The following is a 24553-nucleotide window of genomic DNA, read 5'->3' as shown; positions in this document are numbered from 1 at the left end:
CAGAGGAAGTTTGAGGTGTGTACACAAGTGGCCATAAACCAGCGATCATATTCTCTACCTACATTAGATCTTAATCAGAGTTTTTCAAAGAGATACTGATGATAATAAAATATTTTATTATTGTGACTGTCAGAATGGAATTTCCTGTCTGGTGGAGATTACAGATATATTGTGAATGTATTTGACACTTTGCCAAATCGTTGCTTTAATGTATGATATCTAACATGCTAGTGATTCTCTAACATCTATGCCCATCACCATGGCAACTCATGTTTCACACACTTGTGAAGTATTTTTAGATGCTGAGTTATCGTTATCGGATTGTCTTCGTGGATTTCTTTTGATAGCATCTCACTCACAAAACTACGTCATTTCCAAACCAATAATTACTGAGGGTTTCTGTGTCAGGATGGTTTTTATGTTTTTTTCACATTACTAGGGGATTTTTTATTAATTGCATTGGTGATTTTTTGGTTTGGTTTAATTTTTTTCTTTTTAAAAAATCAATATACCGTAGTTGTCCGGGTAAGCGCCCATGCCCAGGCAAATGTGTACCCCCTAAGTTTGATTCAATAAAGAAATTGAGGTCATGTCCGGCCGGGCATACGCCCAGTGTGGTCTTTTTCTACACTTGTAATAAAAAAATCTATTTTTTGTTCGTTGCAGTCTGTTGTGATTCTGTTAAAAAAAAATTGAAAAATAAATGTCAATTGCTTAAAACGGAGGGTGATCGCGAAATAGCTGTGACAGCAAAATAGGTAATTTCGCATTCTGTCTTCAGGGCACTGCTGTTCACGTAATTTCCATTTATATTTCAAGATTTTTCATTAGAATCATAAAAGTCAGCAAATCTACAAAATGTCTATCAAAGCAGAAACGGTAGTTCTCTTTTTAGCTCTGCTGTCGACAAATTCAACACAGCGGAGCTGTTCATATTACTGATTGTCCGTCGTCATCAACTTTACATTTTCAACTTCTTTTTCGAAACCGCAAGTCAGAATTTTTTTCAAATTTGATATGCAAGTACCTTGAATGGTTCTTTCTCAGATTTGTTCATTTCATGTCGAAATCTTAAATTCTCTATTTTTGGTAAATATTTTTGTCATTTTTGGTAATTAAAAAACGCTTGCTTTTATATTACGTATATAGGTACTACATGTGTACCTCTCTCAGATTTGAAAAAATGTAATACATAGAATAAGTACAGAAAATATAGTTATCGTAATCCATTATATCGTGAGCAGCTATTTCGATCCACCTGGACATCCCAGTATCCTCGTTACCTCGGGCATGCACATTCACATTTTTCTGAGTTGGAACGCTTATGCGAGAGCAAGATCTAAACGGGATCTTGGTATCATGTCACCATAGTTGCAAACCCCAAGTAATGTACCTCTGCTTATATGTATAAAATATAAAAATATTATATGTATGCACATGTTGAACAAGGTTCTAGTGCTAACCATAATAGTACAGTTGGTATTAGAAAAAGAAATATTCATCAAAATATTCTCATAAATTAGTGAGAATCCAACATTGTTAATATTTTTTGTGATGGTGAATGCTTTGACAGTTTTGGTAATTGGGACATACTTGTACTTTATTTCCATATTCAGCTGTTACACAGTAACTGACTAATCTTTGTTATGCTAATTAAAGAACAAATTCCAGAATACCTTTGGGTCTTTAACCCCATTTATCTGTTCTTGCCCGTTGTCATTCGGCCATCCACCACAGGATTGCCCGTCTGTTGTCATTTGGCCAACCACCACAGGATTGCCCGTCTGTTGTCATTTGACCAGCCACCACAAGATTGCCCGTTTGTTGTCATTCGGCCAACCACCACAGGATTGCCCGTTTGTTGTCATTCGGCCAACCACCACATGATTGCCCGTCTGTTGTCATTTGACCAGCCACCACAGGATTGCCCGTCTGTTGTCATTTGGCCAACCACCACAGGATTGCCCGTTTGTTGTCATTCGGCCAACCACCACAGGATTGCCCGTCTGTTGTCATTTGGCCAACCACCACAGGATTGCCCGTCTGTTGTCATTTGGCCAACCACCACAGGATTGCCCGTCTGTTGTCATTTGGCCAGCCACCACAGGATTGCCCGTCTGTTGTCATTTGGCCAACCACCACAGGATTGCCCGTCTGTTGTCATTTGGCCAGCCACCACAGGATTGCCCGTCCGTTGTCATTTGGCCAGTCACCACAGGATTGCCCAGGGCACAAAGCATTTCACTCACTATTTAAATCTTTGAGATGCGTGTAAAGAATTTTTTTTTCTTTTTACATGTGAATGAATGAAAATGGGTGTTTTTGTTGTTGTTTAGCGTGACGGCTCATATAGTTACAAAGATTGATGACTGGTATTGTGGTGTATACCCGACCACCCACTAATGCATCTAAATGCGTAATGAGTCTTGAATCTTCGCAATTTAAATACAAGCCGCAACGTTTTCAATTTTACAATACTAGATGAAACAAAAAACCCAAACGAATGAAAAAGGATAGGCTGAGGTGGTGAGAGTTTCACTTAAACTTTTCAAAATGCAGTGTTCCAGTGAAAAACAAAACAATAATGTCTTGTATTGAGTGAGTTTGAAAACAAGTATATTACAGCTACACAAATGGAAATTAAAATTCATTGAGTTTTTGTAAGTTTTTGCTAATCTAATTACGTGATTCTAATTTAAATTGTTACCTACAGGAATGATATTGCCATTTTGTTTTTGATCTGTATAATAATGCATGCTGGTATACAGACAGTGTCACCTAGTTTCTAGTTTCTCACCTTAAGGCTTTGAAAGACACTGATAAACAACTTGCTTGCTTGTACTTTTTGTAATTACTATGTGAAAATAGTACTGTCAAACAATTTAAGCTACATGGCATGTCAGAAAATTTGACTCAACACACGAATTAACAGATTTTGAAGGTGTTAGCGAATTACATATTAGCTAAATTAGCTAAAATAACATGCTAGTTACCGGTAAATGCTTTACAGTATGTATGGCAACTTTCACCATTGAGGGCAGTATACATTGAAAAGTCAAATTAAATTAAATTGTGCAGAGTCCATTGAAAAATTATTACCCCCGGTAGTATTAGACTGTATAGTCATAGATTTGTAGATGCATTGTTTTTTTTTTTTTTTTTTTTTTTAAATTTGAATATCATTTTCAATTTAAGGCTACCTTCTTTGCTGATTGGAAGAACTCCAATAAATATCCAGCTTTGATATTATTTTACATGAATGGGTGTTTCTTTGTTGGAAGTATTGGTTGGTTGGCTCAGTTTACAGAGGGCGCTAGAGACGATATAGTCTGTCGTAAAGACGGAACATTACGATTGTCGGAACCGAGGTATTTGCACTTTTTGATATTTATTCAATTACATGTAAACTGTTGTGTTCTTAAATGAACAGAAGGAAAAATATCTGATATTAAATACCTTGCCAAGAGTTTTTTTTACTAAAAATTTTAAACATTTGGAAATATTAAACAGTGAGTTTTGCTTACAACATTCAGAAATGTAAGCTGATTGGTTAGTAAGTTTTGCTTACATAATTAATGATAATGCAACCTGATTGGTTAGTAAATTTTTCTTACATAGTTAATGAATAATGCAACCTGATTGGTTATTAAGTTTAACTTACATAATTAATGAGTAATGCAACCTGATTGGTTAGTAAGTTTTTCTTACATAATTAATGAGTAATGCAACCTGATTGGTTATAAGTTTTACTTTCATAATTAATGAGTAATACAACCTGATTGGTTAGTAAGTTTTACTTACATAATTAATGATTAATACAACCTGATTGGTTTGTAAGTTTTGCTTACATAATTAGTGAGTAATACAACCTGATTGGTTAGTAAGTTTTGCTTACATAATTAATGAGTAATGCAACCTGATTGGTTAGTAAGTTTTGCTTACATAATTAATGAGTAATACAATCTGATTGGTTAGTAAGTTTTGCTTACATAATTAATGAGTAATGCAACCTGATTGGTTAGTAAGTTTTGCTTACATAATTAATGAGTAATGCAACCTGATTGGTTAGTAAGTTTTGCTTACATAATTAATGAGTAATGCAACCTGATTGGTTAGTAAGTTTTGCTCACATAATTAATGAGTAATGCAACCTGATTGGTTAGTAAGTTTTCTTACATAATTAATGAGTAATGCAACCTGATTGGTTAGTAAGTTTTGCTCACATAATTAATGAGTAATGCAACCTGATTGGTTAGTAAGTTTAACTTACATAATTAATGAGTAATGCAACCTGATTGGTTAGTAAGTTTAACTTACATAATTAATGAGTAATGCAACCTGATTGGTTAGTAAGTTTTGCTTACATAATTAATGAGTAATGCAACCTGATTGGTTAGTAAGTTTTGCTTACATAATTAATGAGTAATGCAACCTGATTGGTTAGTAAGTTTTGCTCACATAATTAATGAGTAATGCAACCTGATTGGTTAGTAAGTTTAACTTACATAATTAATGAGTAATGCAACCTGATTGGTTAGTAAGTTTAACTTACATAATTAATGAGTAATGCAACCTGATTGGTTAGTAAGTTTTGCTTACATAATTAATGAGTAATGCAACCTGATTGGTTAGTAAGTTTTGCTTACATAATTAATGAGTAATACAACCTGATTGGTTATAAGTTTTACTTACATAATTAATGAGTAATGCAACCTGATTGGTTAGTAAGTTTTGCTTACATAATTAATGAGTAATGCAACCTGATTGGTTAGTAAGTTTTGCTTACATAATTAATGAGTAATGCAACCTGATTGGTTAGTAAGTTTTGCTTACATAATTAATGAGTAATGCAACCTGATTGGTTAGTAAGTTTTGCTCACATAATTAATGAGTAATGCAACCTGATTGGTTAGTAAGTTTTCTTACATAATTAATGAGTAATGCAACCTGATTGGTTAGTAAGTTTTGCTCACATAATTAATGAGTAATGCAACCTGATTGGTTAGTAAGTTTAACTTACATAATTAATGAGTAATGCAACCTGATTGGTTAGTAAGTTTAACTTACATAATTAATGAGTAATGCAACCTGATTGGTTAGTAAGTTTTGCTTACATAATTAATGAGTAATGCAACCTGATTGGTTAGTAAGTTTTGCTTACATAATTAATGAGTAATGCAACCTGATTGGTTAGTAAGTTTTGCTCACATAATTAATGAGTAATGCAACCTGATTGGTTAGTAAGTTTAACTTACATAATTAATGAGTAATGCAACCTGATTGGTTAGTAAGTTTAACTTACATAATTAATGAGTAATGCAACCTGATTGGTTAGTAAGTTTTGCTTACATAATTAATGAGTAATGCAACCTGATTGGTTAGTAAGTTTTGCTCACATAATTAATGAGTAATGCAACCTGATTGGTTAGTAAGTTTTCTTACATAATTAATGAGTAATGCAACCTGATTGGTTAGTAAGTTTTACTTAAAAAATTAATAAGTAATACAACCTGATTGGTTTGTAAGTTTTGCTTACATAATTAATGAGTAATACAACCTGATTGGTTAGTAAGTTTTGCTTACATAATTAATGAGTAATGCAACCTGATTGGTTAGTAAGTTTTGCTTACATAATTAATGAGTAATACAACCTGATTGGTTAGTAAGTTTTGCTCACATAATTAATGAGTAATGCAACCTGATTGGTTAGTAAGTTTTGCTTACATAACTAATGAGTAATGCAACCTGATTGGTTAGTAAGTTTTGCTTACATAATTAATGAGTAATGCAACCTGATTGGTTAGTAAGTTTTGCTTACATAATTAATGAGTAATGCAACCTGATTGGTTAGTAAGTTTTGCTCACATACTTAATGAGTAATGCAACCTGATTGGTTAGTAAGTTTAACTTACATAATTAATGAGTAATGCAACCTGATTGATTAGTAAGTTTAACTTACATAATTAATGAGTAATGCAACCTGATTGGTTAGTAAGTTTTGCTCACATAATTAATGAGTAATGCAACCTGATTGGTTAGTAAGTTTTACTTACATAATTAATAAGTAATGCAACCTGATTGGTTAGTAAGTTTTACTTACATAATTAATAAGTAATGCAACCTGATCCATTGTTTTTTTTTGCATATTTGATGAGAAATACAAGCTAAAGCATAAGAATGTCATAGCTATAAAAACTAATTGATAAACTTGTTTTATTTCAGCCAAGGAGAAAATTTATCATGCGTTATCATATTCATCATTGTGTATTACTTTTTAATGGCGGGTGTCTCATGGTTCGTCATGTTAACGTTCGCATGGCATTTATCATTCCGAAACCTTGGTGCTCCGAAGGGTGACGCACTACAAGGGAAGACATCTTATTTTCACATTATCTCTTGGAGTATACCACTAGTATTGGTAATTATTATACTGGCTGTTGGGCAGGTAAGATATAACATAATATTTTATGTTTTTACAACACGGTGGACATAAGGATTCACGTAATCGCTAGTCTACATTCACACAAAATTATAAAAACTTTATGCTTCCAAAAATATCTTGTTTCATGGAATTGCACTTCTAAAGTTACCAAACAAAATTTGCGAAAGTGCACAGTGGTTTTCTTCATTTCAGCTCTTCTCATTTTGATTTTTGCAGCATTAGATCGGCAGCGATGTTTTATTGTAATACTTAAAAGTTAGGTCTATTTTCGCCATTGGTGTTTGTTGGTAATGATAATTCCAAATTGAAATCATCACAATGAATCTGACAGGAATTTTTACTTAAAGTGGTTGTCATAGCTACTAACTGCTTCTATGAATACTTTTATGGTAATAACTGCGTATTGTTTCATCCTAGGTTGATGGGGATTCAGTCAGTGGAATATGTTTTGTTGGTTATAACAACCACTATTTCCGTGCTGGATTTGTTCTCGCTCCAATTTGTGTGGTTCTCATTTGCGGTGGTTTTTACTTGATTAATGGTAAGTTTTCCATAATTAAATAATCACTTCAGGGAGGTTTGAGCTTACGGTTATGTTTTCCCTACATGTTTTTATTATTATGTTCTGAATTGAAGATTGTACTATACAATGTAACTGTTCTGTATTGAAGATTGTACTGTACAATGTAACTATGTTCTGTATTGAAGATTGTACTGTACAATGTAACTATGTTCTGTATTGAAGATTGTACTGTACAATGTAACTGTTCTGTATTGAAGATTGTACTGTATAATGTAACTGTGTTCTGTATTGAAGATTGTACTGTACAATGTAACTGTGTTCTGTATTGAAGATTGTACTGTACAATGTAACTATGTTCTGTATTGAAGATTGTACTGTACAATGTAACTATGTTCTGTATTGAAGATTGTACTGTACAATGTAACTATGTTCTGTATTGAAGATTGTACTGTACACTGTAACTATGTTCTGTATTGAAGATTGTTCTGTACAATGTAACTATGTTCTATACTGAAGATTGTACTGTACAATGTAACTATGTTCTGTACTGAAGATTGTACTGTGCAATGTAACTATGTTCTGTATTGAAAAATGTACTGTACAATGTAACTATGTTCTGTATTGAAGATTGTACTGTACAATGTAACTATGTTCTGTATTGAAGATTGCACTGTACAATGTAACTATGTTCTGTATTAAAGATTGTACTGTACAATGTAACTATGTTCTGTATTAAAGATTGTACTGTACAATGGAACTATGTTCTGTACTGAAGATTTTACTGTACAATGTAACTATGTTCTGTATTGAAGATTGTACTGTACAATGTAACTATGTTCTGTATTGAAGATTGCACTGTACAATGTAACTATGTTCTGTATTAAAGATTGTACTGTACAATGTAACCATGTTCTGTATTGAAGATTGTACTTTACAATGTAACTATGTTCTGTATTGAAGATTGTACTGTACAATGTAACTATGTTCTGTATTGAAGATTGTACTGTACAATGTAACCATGTTCTGTATTGAAGACTGTACTGTACAATGTAACTATGTTCTGTACTGAAGATTTTACTGTACAATGTAACCATGTTCTGTATTGAAGATTGTACTGTACAATGTAACTATGTTCTGTATTGAAGATTGTACTGTACAATGTAACCATGTTCTGTATTGAAGACTGTACTGTACAATGTAACTATGTTCTGTATTGAAGATTGTACTGTACAATGCAACAATGTTCTGTATTGAAGATTGTACTGTACAATGTAATCATGTTCTGTATTGAAGATTGTACTGTACAATGTAACTATGTTCTATATTGAAGATCGTACTGTACTGTACTGTACAATGTAACTATGTTCTGTATTGAATATTGTACTGTACAATATAACTATGTTCTGTATTGAAGATTGTACTGTACAATGTAACTATGTTCTGTATTGAAGATTGTACTGTACAATGTAACTATGTTCCGTATTGAAAATTGTACTGTACAATGTAACTATGTTCTGTACTGAAGATTGTACTGTACAATGTAACTATGTTCTGTATTGAAGATTGTACTGTACAATGTAACTATGTTCTGTATTGAAGATCGTACTGTACAATGTAACTATGTTCTGCATTGAAGATTGTACTGTACAATGTAACTATGTTCTGTATTGAAGATTGTACTGTACAAAGTAACTATGTTCTGTATTGAAGATTGTACTGTACAATGTAACTGTTCTGTATTGAAGATTGTACTGTACAATGTAACTATGTTCTGTATTGAAGATTGTACTGTACAATGTAACTATGTTCTGTATTGAAGATTGTACTGTACAATGTAACTATGTTCTGTATTGAAGATTGTACTGTACAATGTAACTATGTTCTGTATTGAAGATTGTACTGTACAATGTAACTGTTCTGTATTGAAGATTGTACTGTACATTGTAACTATGTTCTGTATTGAAGATTGCACTGTACAATGTAACTATGTTTTGTATTGAAGATTGTACTGTACAATGTAACTATGTTCTGTATTGAAGATTGTACTGTACAATGTAACTATGTTCTGTATTGAAGATTGTACTGTACAATGTAACTATGTTCTGTATTGAAGATTGTACTGTACAATGTAACTATGTTCTGTATTGAAGATTGTACTGTACAATGTAACTATGTTCTGTGTTGAAGATTGTACTGTACAATGTAACTATGTTCTGTATTGAAGATTGTACTGTACAATGTAACTATGTTCTGTACTGAAGATTTTACTGTACAATGTAACTATGTTCTGTATTAAAGATTGTACTGTACAATGTAACTATGTTCTGTATTGAAGATTGTACTGTACAATGTAACTATGTTCTGTATTGAAGATTGCACTGTACAATGTAACTATGTTCTGTATTGAAGATTGTACTGTACAATGTAACTATGTTCTGTATTGAAGATTGTACTGTACAATGTAACCATGTTCTGTATTGAAGATTGTACTGTACAATGTAACTATGTTCTGTATTGAAGATTGTACTGTACAAAGTAACTATGTTCTGTATTGAAGATTGTACTGTACAATGTAACTGTTCTGTATTGAAGATTGTACTGTACAATGTAACTATGTTCTGTATTGAAGATTGTACTGTACAATGTAACTATGTTCTGTATTGAAGATTGTACTGTACAATGTAACTATGTTCTGTATTGAAGATTGTACTGTACAATGTAACTATGTTCTGTATTGAAGATTGTACTGTACAATGTAACTATGTTCTGTATTGAAGATTGTACTGTACAATGTAACTATGATCTGAATTGAAGATTGTACTGTACAATGTAACCATGTTCTGTATTGAAGATTGTACTGTACAATGTAACTATGTTCTGTATTGAAGATTGTACTGTACAATGTAACTATGATCTGAATTGAAGATTGTACTGTACAATGTAACCATGTTCTGTATTGAAGATTGTACTGTACAATGTAACTATGTTCTGTATTGAAGATTGTACTGTACAATGTAACTATGATCTGAATTGAAGATTGTACTGTACAATGTAACCATGTTCTGTATTGAAGATTGTACTGTACAATGTAACTATGTTCTGTATTGAAGATTGTACTGTACAATGTAACTATGTTCTGTATTGAAGATTGTACTGTACAATGTAACTATGTTCTGTATTGAAGATTGTACTGTACAATGTAACTATGTTCTGTATTGAAGATTGTACTGTACAATGTAACTATGTTCTGTATTGAAGATTGTACTGTACAATGTAACTATGTTCTGTATTGAAGATTGTACTGTACAATGTAACTATGTTCTGTATTGAAGATTGCACTGTACAATGTAACTATGTTCTGTATTGAAGATTGTACTGTACAATGTAACTATGTTCTGTATTGAAGATTGCACTGTACAATGTAACTATGTTCTGTATTGAAGATTGTACTGTACAATGTAACTATGTACTGTATTGAAGATTGTACTGTACAATGTAATTGTTCTGTATTGAAGATTGCACTGTACAATGTAACTATGTTCTGTATTGAAGATTGTACTGTACAATGTAACTATGTTCTGTATTGAAGATTGTACTGTACAATGTAACTATGTTCTGTATTGAAGATTGCACTGTACAATGTAACTATGTTCTGTATTGAAGATTGTACTGTACAATGTAACTATGTTCTGTATTGAAGATTGTACTGTACAATGTAACTATGTTCTGTATTGAAGATTGCACTGTACAATGTAACTATGTTCTGTATTGAAGATTGTACTGTACAATGTAACTATGTTCTGTATTGAAGATTGTACTGTACAATGTAACTATGTTCTGTATTGAAGATTGCACTGTACAATGTAACTATGTTCTGTATTGAAGATTGTACTGTACAATGTAACTATGTTCTGTATTGAAGATTGTACTGTACAATGTAACTATGTTCTGTATTGAAGATTGCACTGTACAATGTAACTATGTTCTGTATTGAAGATTGTACTGTACAATGTAACTATGTTCTGTATTGAAGATTGTACTGTACAATGTAACTATGTTCTGTATTGAAGATTGCACTGTACAATGTAACTATGTTCTGTATTGAAGATTGTACTGTACAATGTAACTATGTTCTGTATTGAAGACTGTACTGTACAATGTAACTATGTTCTGTATTGAAGATTGCACTGTACAATGTAACTATGTTCTGTATTGAAGATTGTACTGTACAATGTAACTATGTTCTGTATTGAAGATTGTACTGTACAATGTAACTATGTTCTGTATTGAAGATTGTACTGTACAATGTAACTATGTTGTGTATTGAAGATTGTACTGTACAATGTAACTATGTTCTGTATTGAAGATTGTACTGTACAATGTAATTATGTTCTGTATTGAAGATTGTACTGTACAATGTAACTATGTTCTGTATTGAAGATTGTACTGTACAATGTAACTATGTTCTGTATTGAAGATTGTACTGTACAATGTAACTATGTTCTGTATTGAAGATTGTACTGTACAATGTAACTATGTACTGTATTGAAGATTGTACTGTACAATGTAACTATGTACTGTATTGAAGATTGTACTGTACAATGTAACTATGTTCTGTATTGAAGATTGTACAGTACAATGTAACTATGTTCTGTATGGAAGATTGTACTGTACAATGTAACTATGTTCTGTATTGAAGATTGTACTGTACAATGTAACTATGTTTTGTATTGAAGATTGTACTGTACAATGTAACTATGTTCTGTATTGAAGATTGTACTGTACAATGTAACTATGTTCTGTACGGAAGATTGTACTGTACAATGTAACTATGTTCTGTATTGAAGATTGTACTGTACAATGTAACTATGTTCTGTATTAAAGATCATACTGTACAATGTAACTATGTACTGTATTGAAGATTGTACAGTACAATGTAACTATGTTCTGTATTGAAGATCGTACAGTACAATGTAACTATGTACTGTATTGAAGATTGTACTGTACAATGTAACTATGTTATGTACGGAAGATTGTACTGTACAATGTAACTATGTTCTGTATTGAAGATTGTACTGTACAATGTAACTATGTACTGTATTGAAGATTGTACTGTACAATGTAACTATGTACTGTATTGAAGATTGTACTGTACAATGTAACTAGGTTCTGTATTGAAGATTGTACTGTACAATGTAACTATGTTCTGTATTGAGGATTGTACTGTACAATGTAACTATGTTCTGTATTGAAGATTGTACTGTACAATGTAACTATGTTCTGTATTGAAGATTGTACTGTGCAATGTAACTATGTACTGTATTGAAGATTGTACTGTACAATGTAACTATGTTATGTACGGAAGATTGTACTGTACAATGTAACTATGTTCTGTATTGAAGATTGTACTGTACAATGTAACTATGTACTGTATTGAAGATTGTACTGTACAATGTAATTAGGTTCTGTATTGAAGATTGTACTGTACAATGTAACTATGTTCTGTATTGAAGATTGTACTGTACAATGTAACTATGTTCTGTATTGAAGATTGTACTGTACAATGTAACTATGTTCTGTACGGAAGATTGTACTGTACAATGTAACTATGTTCTGTATTGAAGATTGTACTGTACAATGTAACTATGTACTGTATTGAAGATTGTACTGTACAATGTAACTATGTTCTGTATTGAAGATCGTACTGTACAATGTAACTATGTTCTGTACCGAAGATTGTACTGTACAATGTAACTATGTTCTGTACCGAAGATTGTACTGTACAATGTAACTATGTTCTGTATTGAAGATTGTACTGTACAATGTAACTATGTTCTGTCTGGAAGATTGTACTGTACAATGTAACTATGTTCTGTATTGAAGATTGTACTGTACAATGTAACTATGTTCTGTCTGGAAGATTGTACTGTACAATGTAACTATGTTCTGTATTGAAGATTGTACTGTACAATGTAACTATGTTCTGTATTAAAGATCATACTGTACAATGTAACTATGTACTGTATTGAAGATTGTACAGTACAATGTAACTATGTTCTGTATTGAAGATCGTACTGTACAATGTAACTATGTACTGTATTGAAGATTGTACTGTACAATGTAACTATGTTATGTACGGAAGATTGTACTGTACAATGTAACTATGTTCTGTATTGAAGATTGTACTGTACAATGTAACTATGTTCTGTATTGAAGATTGCACTGTACAATGTAACTATGTTCTGTATTGAAGATTGCACTGTACAATGTAACTATGTTCTGTATTGAAGATCGTACTGTACAATGTAACTATGTACTGTATTGAAGATTGTACTGTACAATGTAACTATGTTATGTACGGAAGATTGTACTGTACAATGTAACTATGTTCTGTATTGAAGATTGCACTGTACAATGTAACTATGTTCTGTATTGAAGATCGTACTGTACAATGTAACTATGTACTGTATTGAAGATTGTACTGTACAATGTAACTATGTTATGTACGGAAGATTGTACTGTACAATGTAACTATGTTCTGTATTGAAGATTGTACTGTACAATGTAACTATGTTCTGTATTGAAGATTGTACTGTACAATGTAACTATGTTCTGTACGGAAGATTGTACTGTACAATGTAACTATGTTCTGTATTGAAGATTGTACTGTACAATGTAACTATGTACTGTATTGAAGATTGTACTGTACAATGTAACTATGTTCTGTATTGAAGATTGCACTGTACAATGTAACTATGTTCTGTATTGAAGATTGTACTGTACAATGTAACTATGTTCTGTATTGAAGATTGTACTGTACAATGTAACTATGTTCTGTACGGAAGATTGTACTGTACAATGTAACTATGTTCTGTATTGAAGATTGTACTGTACAATGTAACTATGTTCTGTATTAAAGATCATACTGTACAATGTAACTATGTACTGTATTGAAGATTGTACAGTACAATGTAACTATGTTCTGTATTGAAGATCGTACAGTACAATGTAACTATGTACTGTATTGAAGATTGTACTGTACAATGTAACTATGTTATGTACGGAAGATTGTACTGTACAATGTAACTATGTTCTGTATTGAAGATTGTACTGTACAATGTAACTATGTACTGTATTGAAGATTGTACTGTACAATGTAACTATGTACTGTATTGAAGATTGTACTGTACAATGTAACTAGGTTCTGTATTGAAGATTGTACTGTACAATGTAACTATGTTCTGTATTGAGGATTGTACTGTACAATGTAACTATGTTCTGTATTGAAGATTGTACTGTACAATGTAACTATGTTCTGTATTGAAGATTGTACTGTGCAATGTAACTATGTACTGTATTGAAGATTGTACTGTACAATGTAACTATGTTATGTACGGAAGATTGTACTGTACAATGTAACTATGTTCTGTATTGAAGATTGTACTGTACAATGTAACTATGTACTGTATTGAAGATTGTACTGTACAATGTAATTAGGTTCTGTATTGAAGATTGTACTGTACAATGTAACTATGTTCTGTATTGAAGATTGTACTGTACAATGTAACTATGTTCTGTATTGAAGATTGTACTGTACAATGTAACTATGTTCTGTACGGAAGATTGTACTGTACAATGTAACTATGTTCTGTATTGAAGATTGTACTGTACAATGTAACTATGTACTGTATTGAAGATTGTACTGTACAATGTAACTATGTTCTGTATTGAAGATCGTACTGTACAATGTAACTATGTTCTGTACCGAAGATTGTACTGTACAATGTAACTATGTTCTGTACCGAAGATTGTACTGTACAATGTAACTATGTTCTGTATTGAAGATTGTACTGTACAATGTAACTATGTTCTGTCTGGAAGATTGTACTGTACAATGTAACTATGTTCTGTATTGAAGATTGTACTGTACAATGTAACTATGTTCTGTCTGGAAGATTGTACTGTACAATGTAACTATGTTCTGTATTGAAGATTGTACTGTACAATGTAACTATGTTCTGTATTAAAGATCATACTGTACAATGTAACTATGTACTGTATTGAAGATTGTACAGTACAATGTAACTATGTTCTGTATTGAAGATCGTACTGTACAATGTAACTATGTACTGTATTGAAGATTGTACTGTACAATGTAACTATGTTATGTACGGAAGATTGTACTGTACAATGTAACTATGTTCTGTATTGAAGATTGTACTGTACAATGTAACTATGTTCTGTATTGAAGATTGCACTGTACAATGTAACTATGTTCTGTATTGAAGATTGCACTGTACAATGTAACTATGTTCTGTATTGAAGATCGTACTGTACAATGTAACTATGTACTGTATTGAAGATTGTACTGTACAATGTAACTATGTTATGTACGGAAGATTGTACTGTACAATGTAACTATGTTCTGTATTGAAGATTGCACTGTACAATGTAACTATGTTCTGTATTGAAGATCGTACTGTACAATGTAACTATGTACTGTATTGAAGATTGTACTGTACAATGTAACTATGTTATGTACGGAAGATTGTACTGTACAATGTAACTATGTTCTGTATTGAAGATTGTACTGTACAATGTAACTATGTTCTGTATTGAAGATTGTACTGTACAATGTAACTATGTTCTGTACGGAAGATTGTACTGTACAATGTAACTATGTTCTGTATTGAAGATTGTACTGTACAATGTAACTATGTACTGTATTGAAGATTGTACTGTACAATGTAACTATGTTCTGTATTGAAGATTGTACTGTACAATGTAACTATGTTCTGTATTGAAGATTGTACTGTACAATGTAACTATGTTCTGTACCGAAGATTGTACTGTACAATGTAACTATGTTCTGTATTGAAGATTGCACTGTACAATGTAACTATGTTCTGTATTGAAGATTGTACTGTACAATGTAACTATGTTCTGTATTGAAGATTGCACTGTACAGTGTAACTATGTTCTGTATTGAAGATTGTACTGTACAATGTAACTATGTTCTGTATTGAAGATTGTACTGTACAATGTAACTATGTTCTGTATTGAAGATTGCACTGTACAATGTAACTATGTTCTGTATTGAAGATTGTACTGTACAATGTAACTATGTTCTGTATTGAAGATTGTACTGTACAATGTAATTATGTTCTGTATTGAAGATTGTACTGTACAATGTAACTATGTTCTGTATTGAAGATCGTACTGTACAATGTAACTATGTATTGTATTGAAGATTGTACTGTACAATGTAACTATGTTCTGTATTGAAGATCGTACTGTACAATGTAACTATGTACTGTATTGAAGATTGTACTGTACAATGTAACTATGTTCTGTATTGAAGATTGTACTGTACAATGTAACTATGTTCTGTATTGAAGATTGTACTGTACAATGTAACTATGTTCTGTATTGAAGATTGTACTGTACAATGTAACTATGTTCTGTATTGAAGATTGTACTGTACTGTAGGGCTACAGATAGTTGCATGGTAACCATGGTGGCAGGTTCATCACGTTCATCAATGATGATTAGAATTTATTTTGTTGATTCCACCACAGGTCTGGTCACCTTATGCAGTGTTAACAAGAACAGTCCTGAACTACTGAATGACAGAGCTTCACATAAAATTAGAGAAACTATAATACGAATCGGTAAGTTCCCTGACTGAAATGATTTCTTATCCTTGAATACATCACATCTGTGTCATTCTTTCAAACTTTGGGTGATTCAGTTTGTTGCTCAACAATACAAACTTTTTGTTGTGAAGGGAAAATGCAGGTAAGATAATTATCAGCTATTAACACAAATAGAGATAATATCTGCTATTCTGTGTATTGTGGCATAAACGCTGACATTTTCAAAGTTTTTGTTTGATGCAAATTCCCATTCCCATGATGCTCTGCACAAAGCAGAATTGAAATGTTCGAAATTGGTACACTTTTGTATTCAAGATAACAAATTAAATAACGAATTAGATAACGAATTAGATAATGAGGAGGTTAGAATAAACCACTTCAATTCCTTGAAAGAAAAGTTTTCGTGAACATTGCGAACATTGTGAAAATCGTTAAATTTTGTAGCGGTTGATTTTTCTGGAGTTCTATGACACCAGTGTCAGTAACTCCTGCCAAATTTTGTCATCATAAAATCAACAAATTGTACAAAAATTCTAGAAATGAAAATTACAAAACTTTGTCAGAAACCTACCACTAATAAGATTTAATAATAGATGCTATCCTACAGGGCGGAGCTACGTCACAGAACGTTCTGTTGCTAAGACGCGCCCCACTGTACCATGTATTTCTAAGGGCTCTGCGCGAGCTGCTGTGGAACGCTGGTCGAAGAGTCGGTGAAAACAGCTAAAGTCAAGGAAACAGCACAAACTCAGTTTTGAAGTAATCCTAAGCAACCAAATTTATATATGCTACACATATAGGGGTTATCTTGTTACACTGTTCAGGAGAGTCTCAACAACCATCCCAAAGTACATTTTTTTGAGAGTTATTGGCCTCTGTTTTTACCGTAATGGTTGCTTGGCAGTAAAAGTACCTGGATGTCCGCCTGAGGATAGTTATTGTATGGGATATTACTCACCTATAGAGGGCGCTGTTCACTTTCATTGCTGAATTGATCATAAATATTTTATTTTTTGCTTCAGGGGTGTTTGCTTTTCTATGTTTTTTGTTTGTGTTTACAACATTTGCGTGCCACGTGTATGATTTCACCAACCAAGCACAATGGGAGAAGGGATTCCGGGACTATATTCTGTAAGTTGTGTGCATGTATTTTAGTTCCATTGAAAATGTGCTTGTGTCCACACAAAAAAAATATACTAATCTAAATTCAAAATCTTGTCAAAGTTATAATCAATATCATATTACTTTAACCTAAGATGAACTGTCATTATTCATTACGGTGTATTGAAGATATTATTATCATTATTATTAATAATCTGATTTGAATCATTGAAATCAGGGTAAATTATAGTAGTAACTTTTCAATGTTGGCATATTAAAACATTATACTGTGAAAAGACTTTCAATTTGTTAGTCTTGATCAAGTAACTGGATTTTGTATTAGCTCATATGGTAAAGTGATTAGACTCCTAATATACAGACTTGGTCATATGACTAGTAATTGTTTGAATGTTGCTGTGACTGTCTTAAAGTTACATTCCCACTAAGCAACTTGTGAAACATCACTGCAAGAACAAGCTAAAAAATAAAATGTGTGAAAATAATGTCGTTTCTGCTAAAAAATATGATTTAATAAAAGTAGATATTCTACCATACTTTTACACACATTTCATATGGAGAGTACTAGGGGCTCTTATCCCTTAGACAAACATATCTACAATGTAACTGTTCTTTTAAGGACAAACAAATCTACTTTAATCTGAAGGACTCATTTTAATTCATATTCTCCATTTAATTTCTCATAATGTCTATCCGCAATCTCAAATCTACAGATTTGCAAAGTGGGAATTGGATTAACTTTACAAATCCACAATCTCAGGAGATGGTGCCTTACAGATTTGCAAAGTGGGAATTGGATTAACTTAACAAATCCACAATCTCAAGGGATGGTACTTCGCGGATTTGCAAAGTGGGAATTGGATTAACTTTACAAATCCACAATCTCAGGAGATGGTGCCTTACAGATTTGCAAAGTGGGAATTGGATTAACTTAACAAATCCACAATCTCAAGGGATGGTACTTCGCGGATTTGCAAAGTGGGAATTGGATTAACTTAACAAATCCACAATCTCAAGGGATGGTACTTCGCGGATTTGCAAAGTGGGAATTGGATTAACTTAACAAATCCACAATCCCAGGGGATGGTACTTCACAGATTTGCAAAGTGGGAATTGGATTAACTTAACAAATCCACAATCCCAGGGGATGGTACTTCACAGATTTGCAAAGTGGGAATTGGATTAACTTAACAAATCCACAATCCCATTATTTTATGGTGTATACATTGGCCAGGGGATGGTACTTCACAGATTTGCAAAGTGGGAATTGGATTAACTTTACAAATCCACAATCCCATTATTTTATGGTGTATACATTGGCCAGGGGATGGTACTTCACAGATTTGCAAAGTGGGAATTGGATTAACTTTACAAATCCATCATCCCAATATTTTATGGTGTATACATTGGCCAGGGGATGGTACTTCACAGATTTGCAAAGTGGGAATTGGATTAACTTTACAAATCCACAATCCCATTATTTTATGGTGTATACATTGGCCAGGGGATGGTACTTCGCAGATTTGCAAAGTGGGAATTGGATTAACTTTACAAATCCACAATCCCATTATTTTATGGTGTATACATTGGCCAGGGGATGGTACTTCACATATTTGCAAAGTGGGAATTGGATTAACTTTACAAATCCACAATCCCATTATTTTATGGTGTATACATTGGCCAGGGGATGGTACTTCACAGATTTGCAAAATGGGAATTGGATTAACTTTACAAATCCACAATCCCATTATTTTATGGTGTATACATTGGCCAGGGGATGGTACTTCACAGATTTGCAAAATGGGAATTGGATTAACTTTACAAATCCACAATCCCATTATTTTATGGTGTATACATTGGCCAGGGGATGGTACTTCACAGATTTGCAAAGTGGGAATTGGATTAACTTTACAAATCCACAATCCCATTATTTTATGGTGTATACATTGGCCAGGGGATGGTACTTCACAGATTTGCAAAGTGGGAATTGGATTAACTTTACAAATCCACAATCCCATTATTTTATGGTGTATACATTGGCCAGGGGATGGTACTTCACAGATTTGCAAAGTGGGAATTGGATTAACTTTACAAATCCACAATCCCATTATTTTATGGTGTATACATTGGCCAGGGGATGGTACTTCACAGATTTGCAAAGTGGGAATTGGATTAACTTTACAAATCCACAATCCCATTATTTTATGGTGTATACATTGGCCAGGGGATGGTACTTCACAGATTTGCAAAGTGGGAATTGGATTAACTTTACAAATCCACAATCCCATTATTTTATGGTGTATACATTGGCCAGGGGATGGTACTTCACAGATTTGCAAAGTGGGAATTGGATTAACTTTACAAATCCACAATCCCATTATTTTATGGTGTATACATTGGCCAGGGGATGGTACTTCACAGATTTGCAAAGTGGGAATTGGATTAACTTTACAAATCCACAATCCCATTATTTTATGGTGTATACATTGGCCAGGGGATGGTACCTTACAGATTTGCAAAGTGGGGATTGGATTAACTTTACAAATCCACAATCCCATTATTTTATGGTGTATACATTGGCCAGGGGATGGTACTTCACAGATTTGCAAAGTGGGAATTGGATTAACTTTACAAATCCACAATCCCATTATTTTATGGTGTATACATTGGCCAGGGGATGGTACTTCACAGATTTGCAAAGTGGGAATTGGATTAACTTTACAAATCCACAATCCCATTATTTTATGGTGTATACATTGGCCAGGGGATGGTACTTCACAGATTTGCAAAGTGGGAATTGGATTAACTTTACAAATCCACAATCCCATTATTTTATGGTGTATACATTGCAAATCTGTGAAGTACCATCCCCTGGCCAAAGTGGGAATTGGATTAACTTTACAAATCCACAATCCCATTATTTTATGGTGTATACATTGGCCAGGGGATGGTACTTCACAGATTTGCAAAGTGGGAATTGGATTAACTTTACAAATCCACAATCCCATTATTTTATGGTGTATACATTGGCCAGGGGATGGTACCTTACAGATTTGCAAAGTGGGAATTGGATTAACTTTACAAATCCACAATCCCATTATTTTATGGTGTATACATTGGCCAGGGGATGGTACCTTACGGATTTGCAAAGTGGGAATTGGATTAACTTTACAAATCCACAATCCCATTATTTTATGGTGTATACATTGGCCAGGGGATGGTACTTCACAGATTTGCAAAGTGGGAATTGGATTAACTTTACAAATCCACAATCCCATTATTTTATGGTGTATACATTGGCCAGGGGATGGTACTTCGCAGATTTGCAAAATGGGAATTGGATTAACTTAACAAATCCACAATCCCATTATTTTATGGTGTATACATTGGCCAGGGGATGGTACTTCACAGATTTGCAAAATGGGAATTGAAATTACTTTACAAATCCATAATCCCAATATTTTATGGTGTATACATTGGCCAGGGGATTATTCAACTGTTCAAATGTTCAATGCCTAATAATTTTAAGGTTTTTTCCTGACTCCTAAAATTTATGAAAATATGTTTTTACTTGAGAATCACATACTGTGCTCATGACATCTATAATTTACTAAGTTCTGTTATTGCTTTGTTCAGATGTGAGGCTAATGTAACAATATACAAAGAATTGAATATTGAACCGATCACATGTTCAATCAGTCCAAGACCAAGTCTAGTAATTGTGCTGATTCATCTGTCATCTGTATTTGGTGCCGGTATCGTAATGAGTACATGGGTATGGACATCATCTACATTACAAATATGGCATAGAACATGGCGCAAGTAAGTTTCTATTGAAGGCGACGAAGCACGTACTTTGAATCTCGTATATCGGCAACGAGAACCCCTGGTGCTTGCAATATTTAAAAATAGAAAAAGAAGAAAAAAATTTATAATAATGTCATTTTTTTTACAGAATTACAAATCAACCAATCAATGAACCCCAGAGAGTGAAGAAAAGTCGAATGATTGCTAAAGCGTTTGTTCGCAGAATGCAGAGAGGTGCTGCTGATAGTAACAATAGTGATGATGAGAAAATATCAATCAGTTTTGAGACAGTGTCACATGATGACCCCTTGGGTAAGAATAATTTACATATTAACAAATTTGCATTTGCTTGCTTGCCCTTAGTTTTTCATTGAAAATTACTTTGTGTGACAGCGCCCTCATTTGATTACTGTAAAACATGTTGAAAAAGCGACATACTATTTTAGTGAATTGTGGTAAAATGATGTAATAGCGAAATGTTGATTTAGCGAATCGCTCTTGTCTTTGTTGATTTCCTGTTTTCACAATACTTGTCTGTCGCCTGCCAAAACAAATGCGCAGGTATCACCTCCATAAAAACAAAGAAAAACTGTCAAGTGTAATAAGGAAGTACTCCAGATTATTACATTTCCTGTGTTGTTTACAAAGTGTGTGTGGAGAAAAAAACGTTGTTTGGTCACCATTTTGAATTTATAATGAAGTCATCGGCGACATCTTAAATGAACGAATTAGTTCTCTCGCTAAATTTGCTAAAAAGACATGCTCACAAAAAAGACATGTTTTACAGTATACTGGTATCCTAATAAATAATAAAAATAAATCTGATTATTATATTTTTTTTGTTTCGTATTCATAGGTATGAGTTTGGAATTAAATAAATCTTGTACATCTACCGATAGTTCATCTCAATGGACTAACGTGCCAACAAGGATGTTAACAAGACGAGGTGCAACTATCTTACCACCGTCTTCTTCAACATCTACTACACCAACTCCAGGTATGGCATTTTCTTGGGGTCAAGGGGTCAGAGTCGGGATCAGGGAGTGTTGGGGTTTACTATATCAAACCTATGTCTCATCGTGTGTTATTCATTTAATTTCATTGTGATAAGATTGTGAATTCTTACCAAAAATTTGAATGCGTATGACAGATTCTGATTATCAGTTCCCTTGACATTTTATTTTTGAAGATAATATTCATAAAACATGATGATAATTTGTACATTTTACAAATGTAATGCCCTTCAAAGGAAAACAAATTGAAGTTTATATGTCATCTTATTCATTGTTATAAGTTACTGAAAATTTTTGGTTGAACTGATGTAATTGCTTCCTCTATACAGAACCATATGAAAGCAGACTAGCAACTCCTGAAAACGATGCAGAAACAGGTCTGTTACCAGAGTACAAACCAAACCGAGAACGCAGCGGACAAAAGAGCAGACCCAGAACAAGGAGAAAGAAAAGAGTGAAATCTGCTCAGACATTTCATGGTCCAACCCTTCAAAGTCAAGAAGCATTCGGTAGTGCCGAAGATTTACAAACAGAATTTATACTTACCACAATAAACAATAAACCATCGCGACTGAACGGCGACAGCGATATGACAGACAATAAATCCACAGTGCCGAAATTGCCAGCGATTGCTATGAATCGTAGAGTGAATATTGTTGAAAGCAAATTTGATCCTCTCGGGATGGGCATACCAGGACAGAGTGATGCATAGTGAAGAGACAATAAATACTGAAACTACTGCGTCCTTACATTTCTTACGTTCAAGCAGATTTCATTTCTGAGATGGTGTATATAGTGACTATAAATTGTTCAAAAGTCTGAGAATTTGAATGGATGGTAGCGTATAAATTGACTTACATGATATTATTTTGTCAATAATCTGAGAGGTATCACATTTCCTCTATAGTGATAACTGAATGGTGACAAATTTGCTGCCAAGATTGTCAGGTTCATGAATTAGAGTGAAAATTCATTTTCATCACTATTTTTATTGGAGTTGTGTTTTTTTTTGTACCATAAGGGCATAAAGTAGGTACTTTTATTGTGAAAGTTATTTATCAGTTGTAGTACATGTCTGGAAGAATATATTTCAGTCCTTAGCAACAATTGTTGTCATGATACTATGGCAACAGTGAAAAGATGGCTGACAACATGGCAACAGTGAAAAGATGGCTGACAACATGGCAACAGTGAAAAGATGGCTGACAACATGGCAACAGTGAAAAGATGGCTGACAATGTTTTTGATATTTGAATGGCTGGTAAGAAACAAGTATTTTTTTGAAATTTATGAATATTCTGATAGCTTCTACAAGATGATGCATTTGCAATATACATCACTGTTTTGCAAACAAAATAATAATATTGTTTAAATATTATAGTTTATAATGTTAAGCTAATATTGCTACTTTGTTAGCAAACTGTGAGCAATACTGCTGGTTGGGTTGGTTTTTCATTTACAGTATTTAAGTCTGTGATTTGCTGATTCTTATACCCCTTCGTCTTCCAATACAGAGGTGTGTCAGTTCTTCAAAATATGCAAATAAAACTACCAATCAATGAATAAGGTTCAATCTATTTATGTTTTTTAAAAAGGGGAGGCATGTAGTGGTGTAACCCTCTATTGGATTTAACTTACTAAATGGTGCTTTGTGATATTCTTTATTAATGATAAAATTGGTGCATGTTTCCTAAATTAAAAAAGGACGTATGTAAGGAAATATATCAATTACACTAAACTTTTGGCGCAAATGACTGAGAAAATTTGCTTACTTGTCAAATTTTTAAAATACTGCTGATTTTAAATTGACTCACTGAAATGATGAGTTGAAGTTATTTATCACATGACAGTTACCCCCCCCTCTCCCCCATATATTTACCCTCATCTTTCTGTACTGTTCACTGAATATTTAATTACCAGGTTAATTATCAGATAACGTTCTCTGGATCAATAAGAGGGCATTAACAACTATGTCGATGGAAAAACAAAACTA

The 24553-nt window shown here is 33.0% G+C and overlaps 1 protein-coding gene across 1 annotated transcript in view; it reads left to right on the top strand.

Moving 5' to 3' along the window:
* Positions 1–24126, top strand: part of LOC102800660 (protein smoothened.L-like) — a 34175-nt gene extending 10049 nt beyond the window's left edge. Inside the window, exons 3-11 of the mRNA XM_085507832.1 lie at positions 3196–3368; positions 6223–6445; positions 6860–6983; positions 16544–16636; positions 17644–17752; positions 21377–21562; positions 21696–21859; positions 22404–22544; positions 22890–24126. Of these exons, the coding sequence (XP_085363958.1) occupies positions 3196–3368; positions 6223–6445; positions 6860–6983; positions 16544–16636; positions 17644–17752; positions 21377–21562; positions 21696–21859; positions 22404–22544; positions 22890–23272 (1596 nt within the window). The 3' untranslated portion in view covers positions 23273–24126. The remainder of the gene's footprint in view (positions 1–3195; positions 3369–6222; positions 6446–6859; positions 6984–16543; positions 16637–17643; positions 17753–21376; positions 21563–21695; positions 21860–22403; positions 22545–22889) is intronic.
* Positions 24127–24553: the final 427 nt, after the last annotated feature.

This window comes from Saccoglossus kowalevskii, chromosome 14, assembly GCF_978046115.1.
Source record: "Saccoglossus kowalevskii chromosome 14, keSacKowa6.1, whole genome shotgun sequence".
NCBI classification, from domain to species: Eukaryota; Metazoa; Hemichordata; class Enteropneusta; family Harrimaniidae; genus Saccoglossus; species Saccoglossus kowalevskii.
Note: the sequence above shows the minus strand (reverse complement) of the source record. Positions and strands in the feature narration are given on the sequence as shown.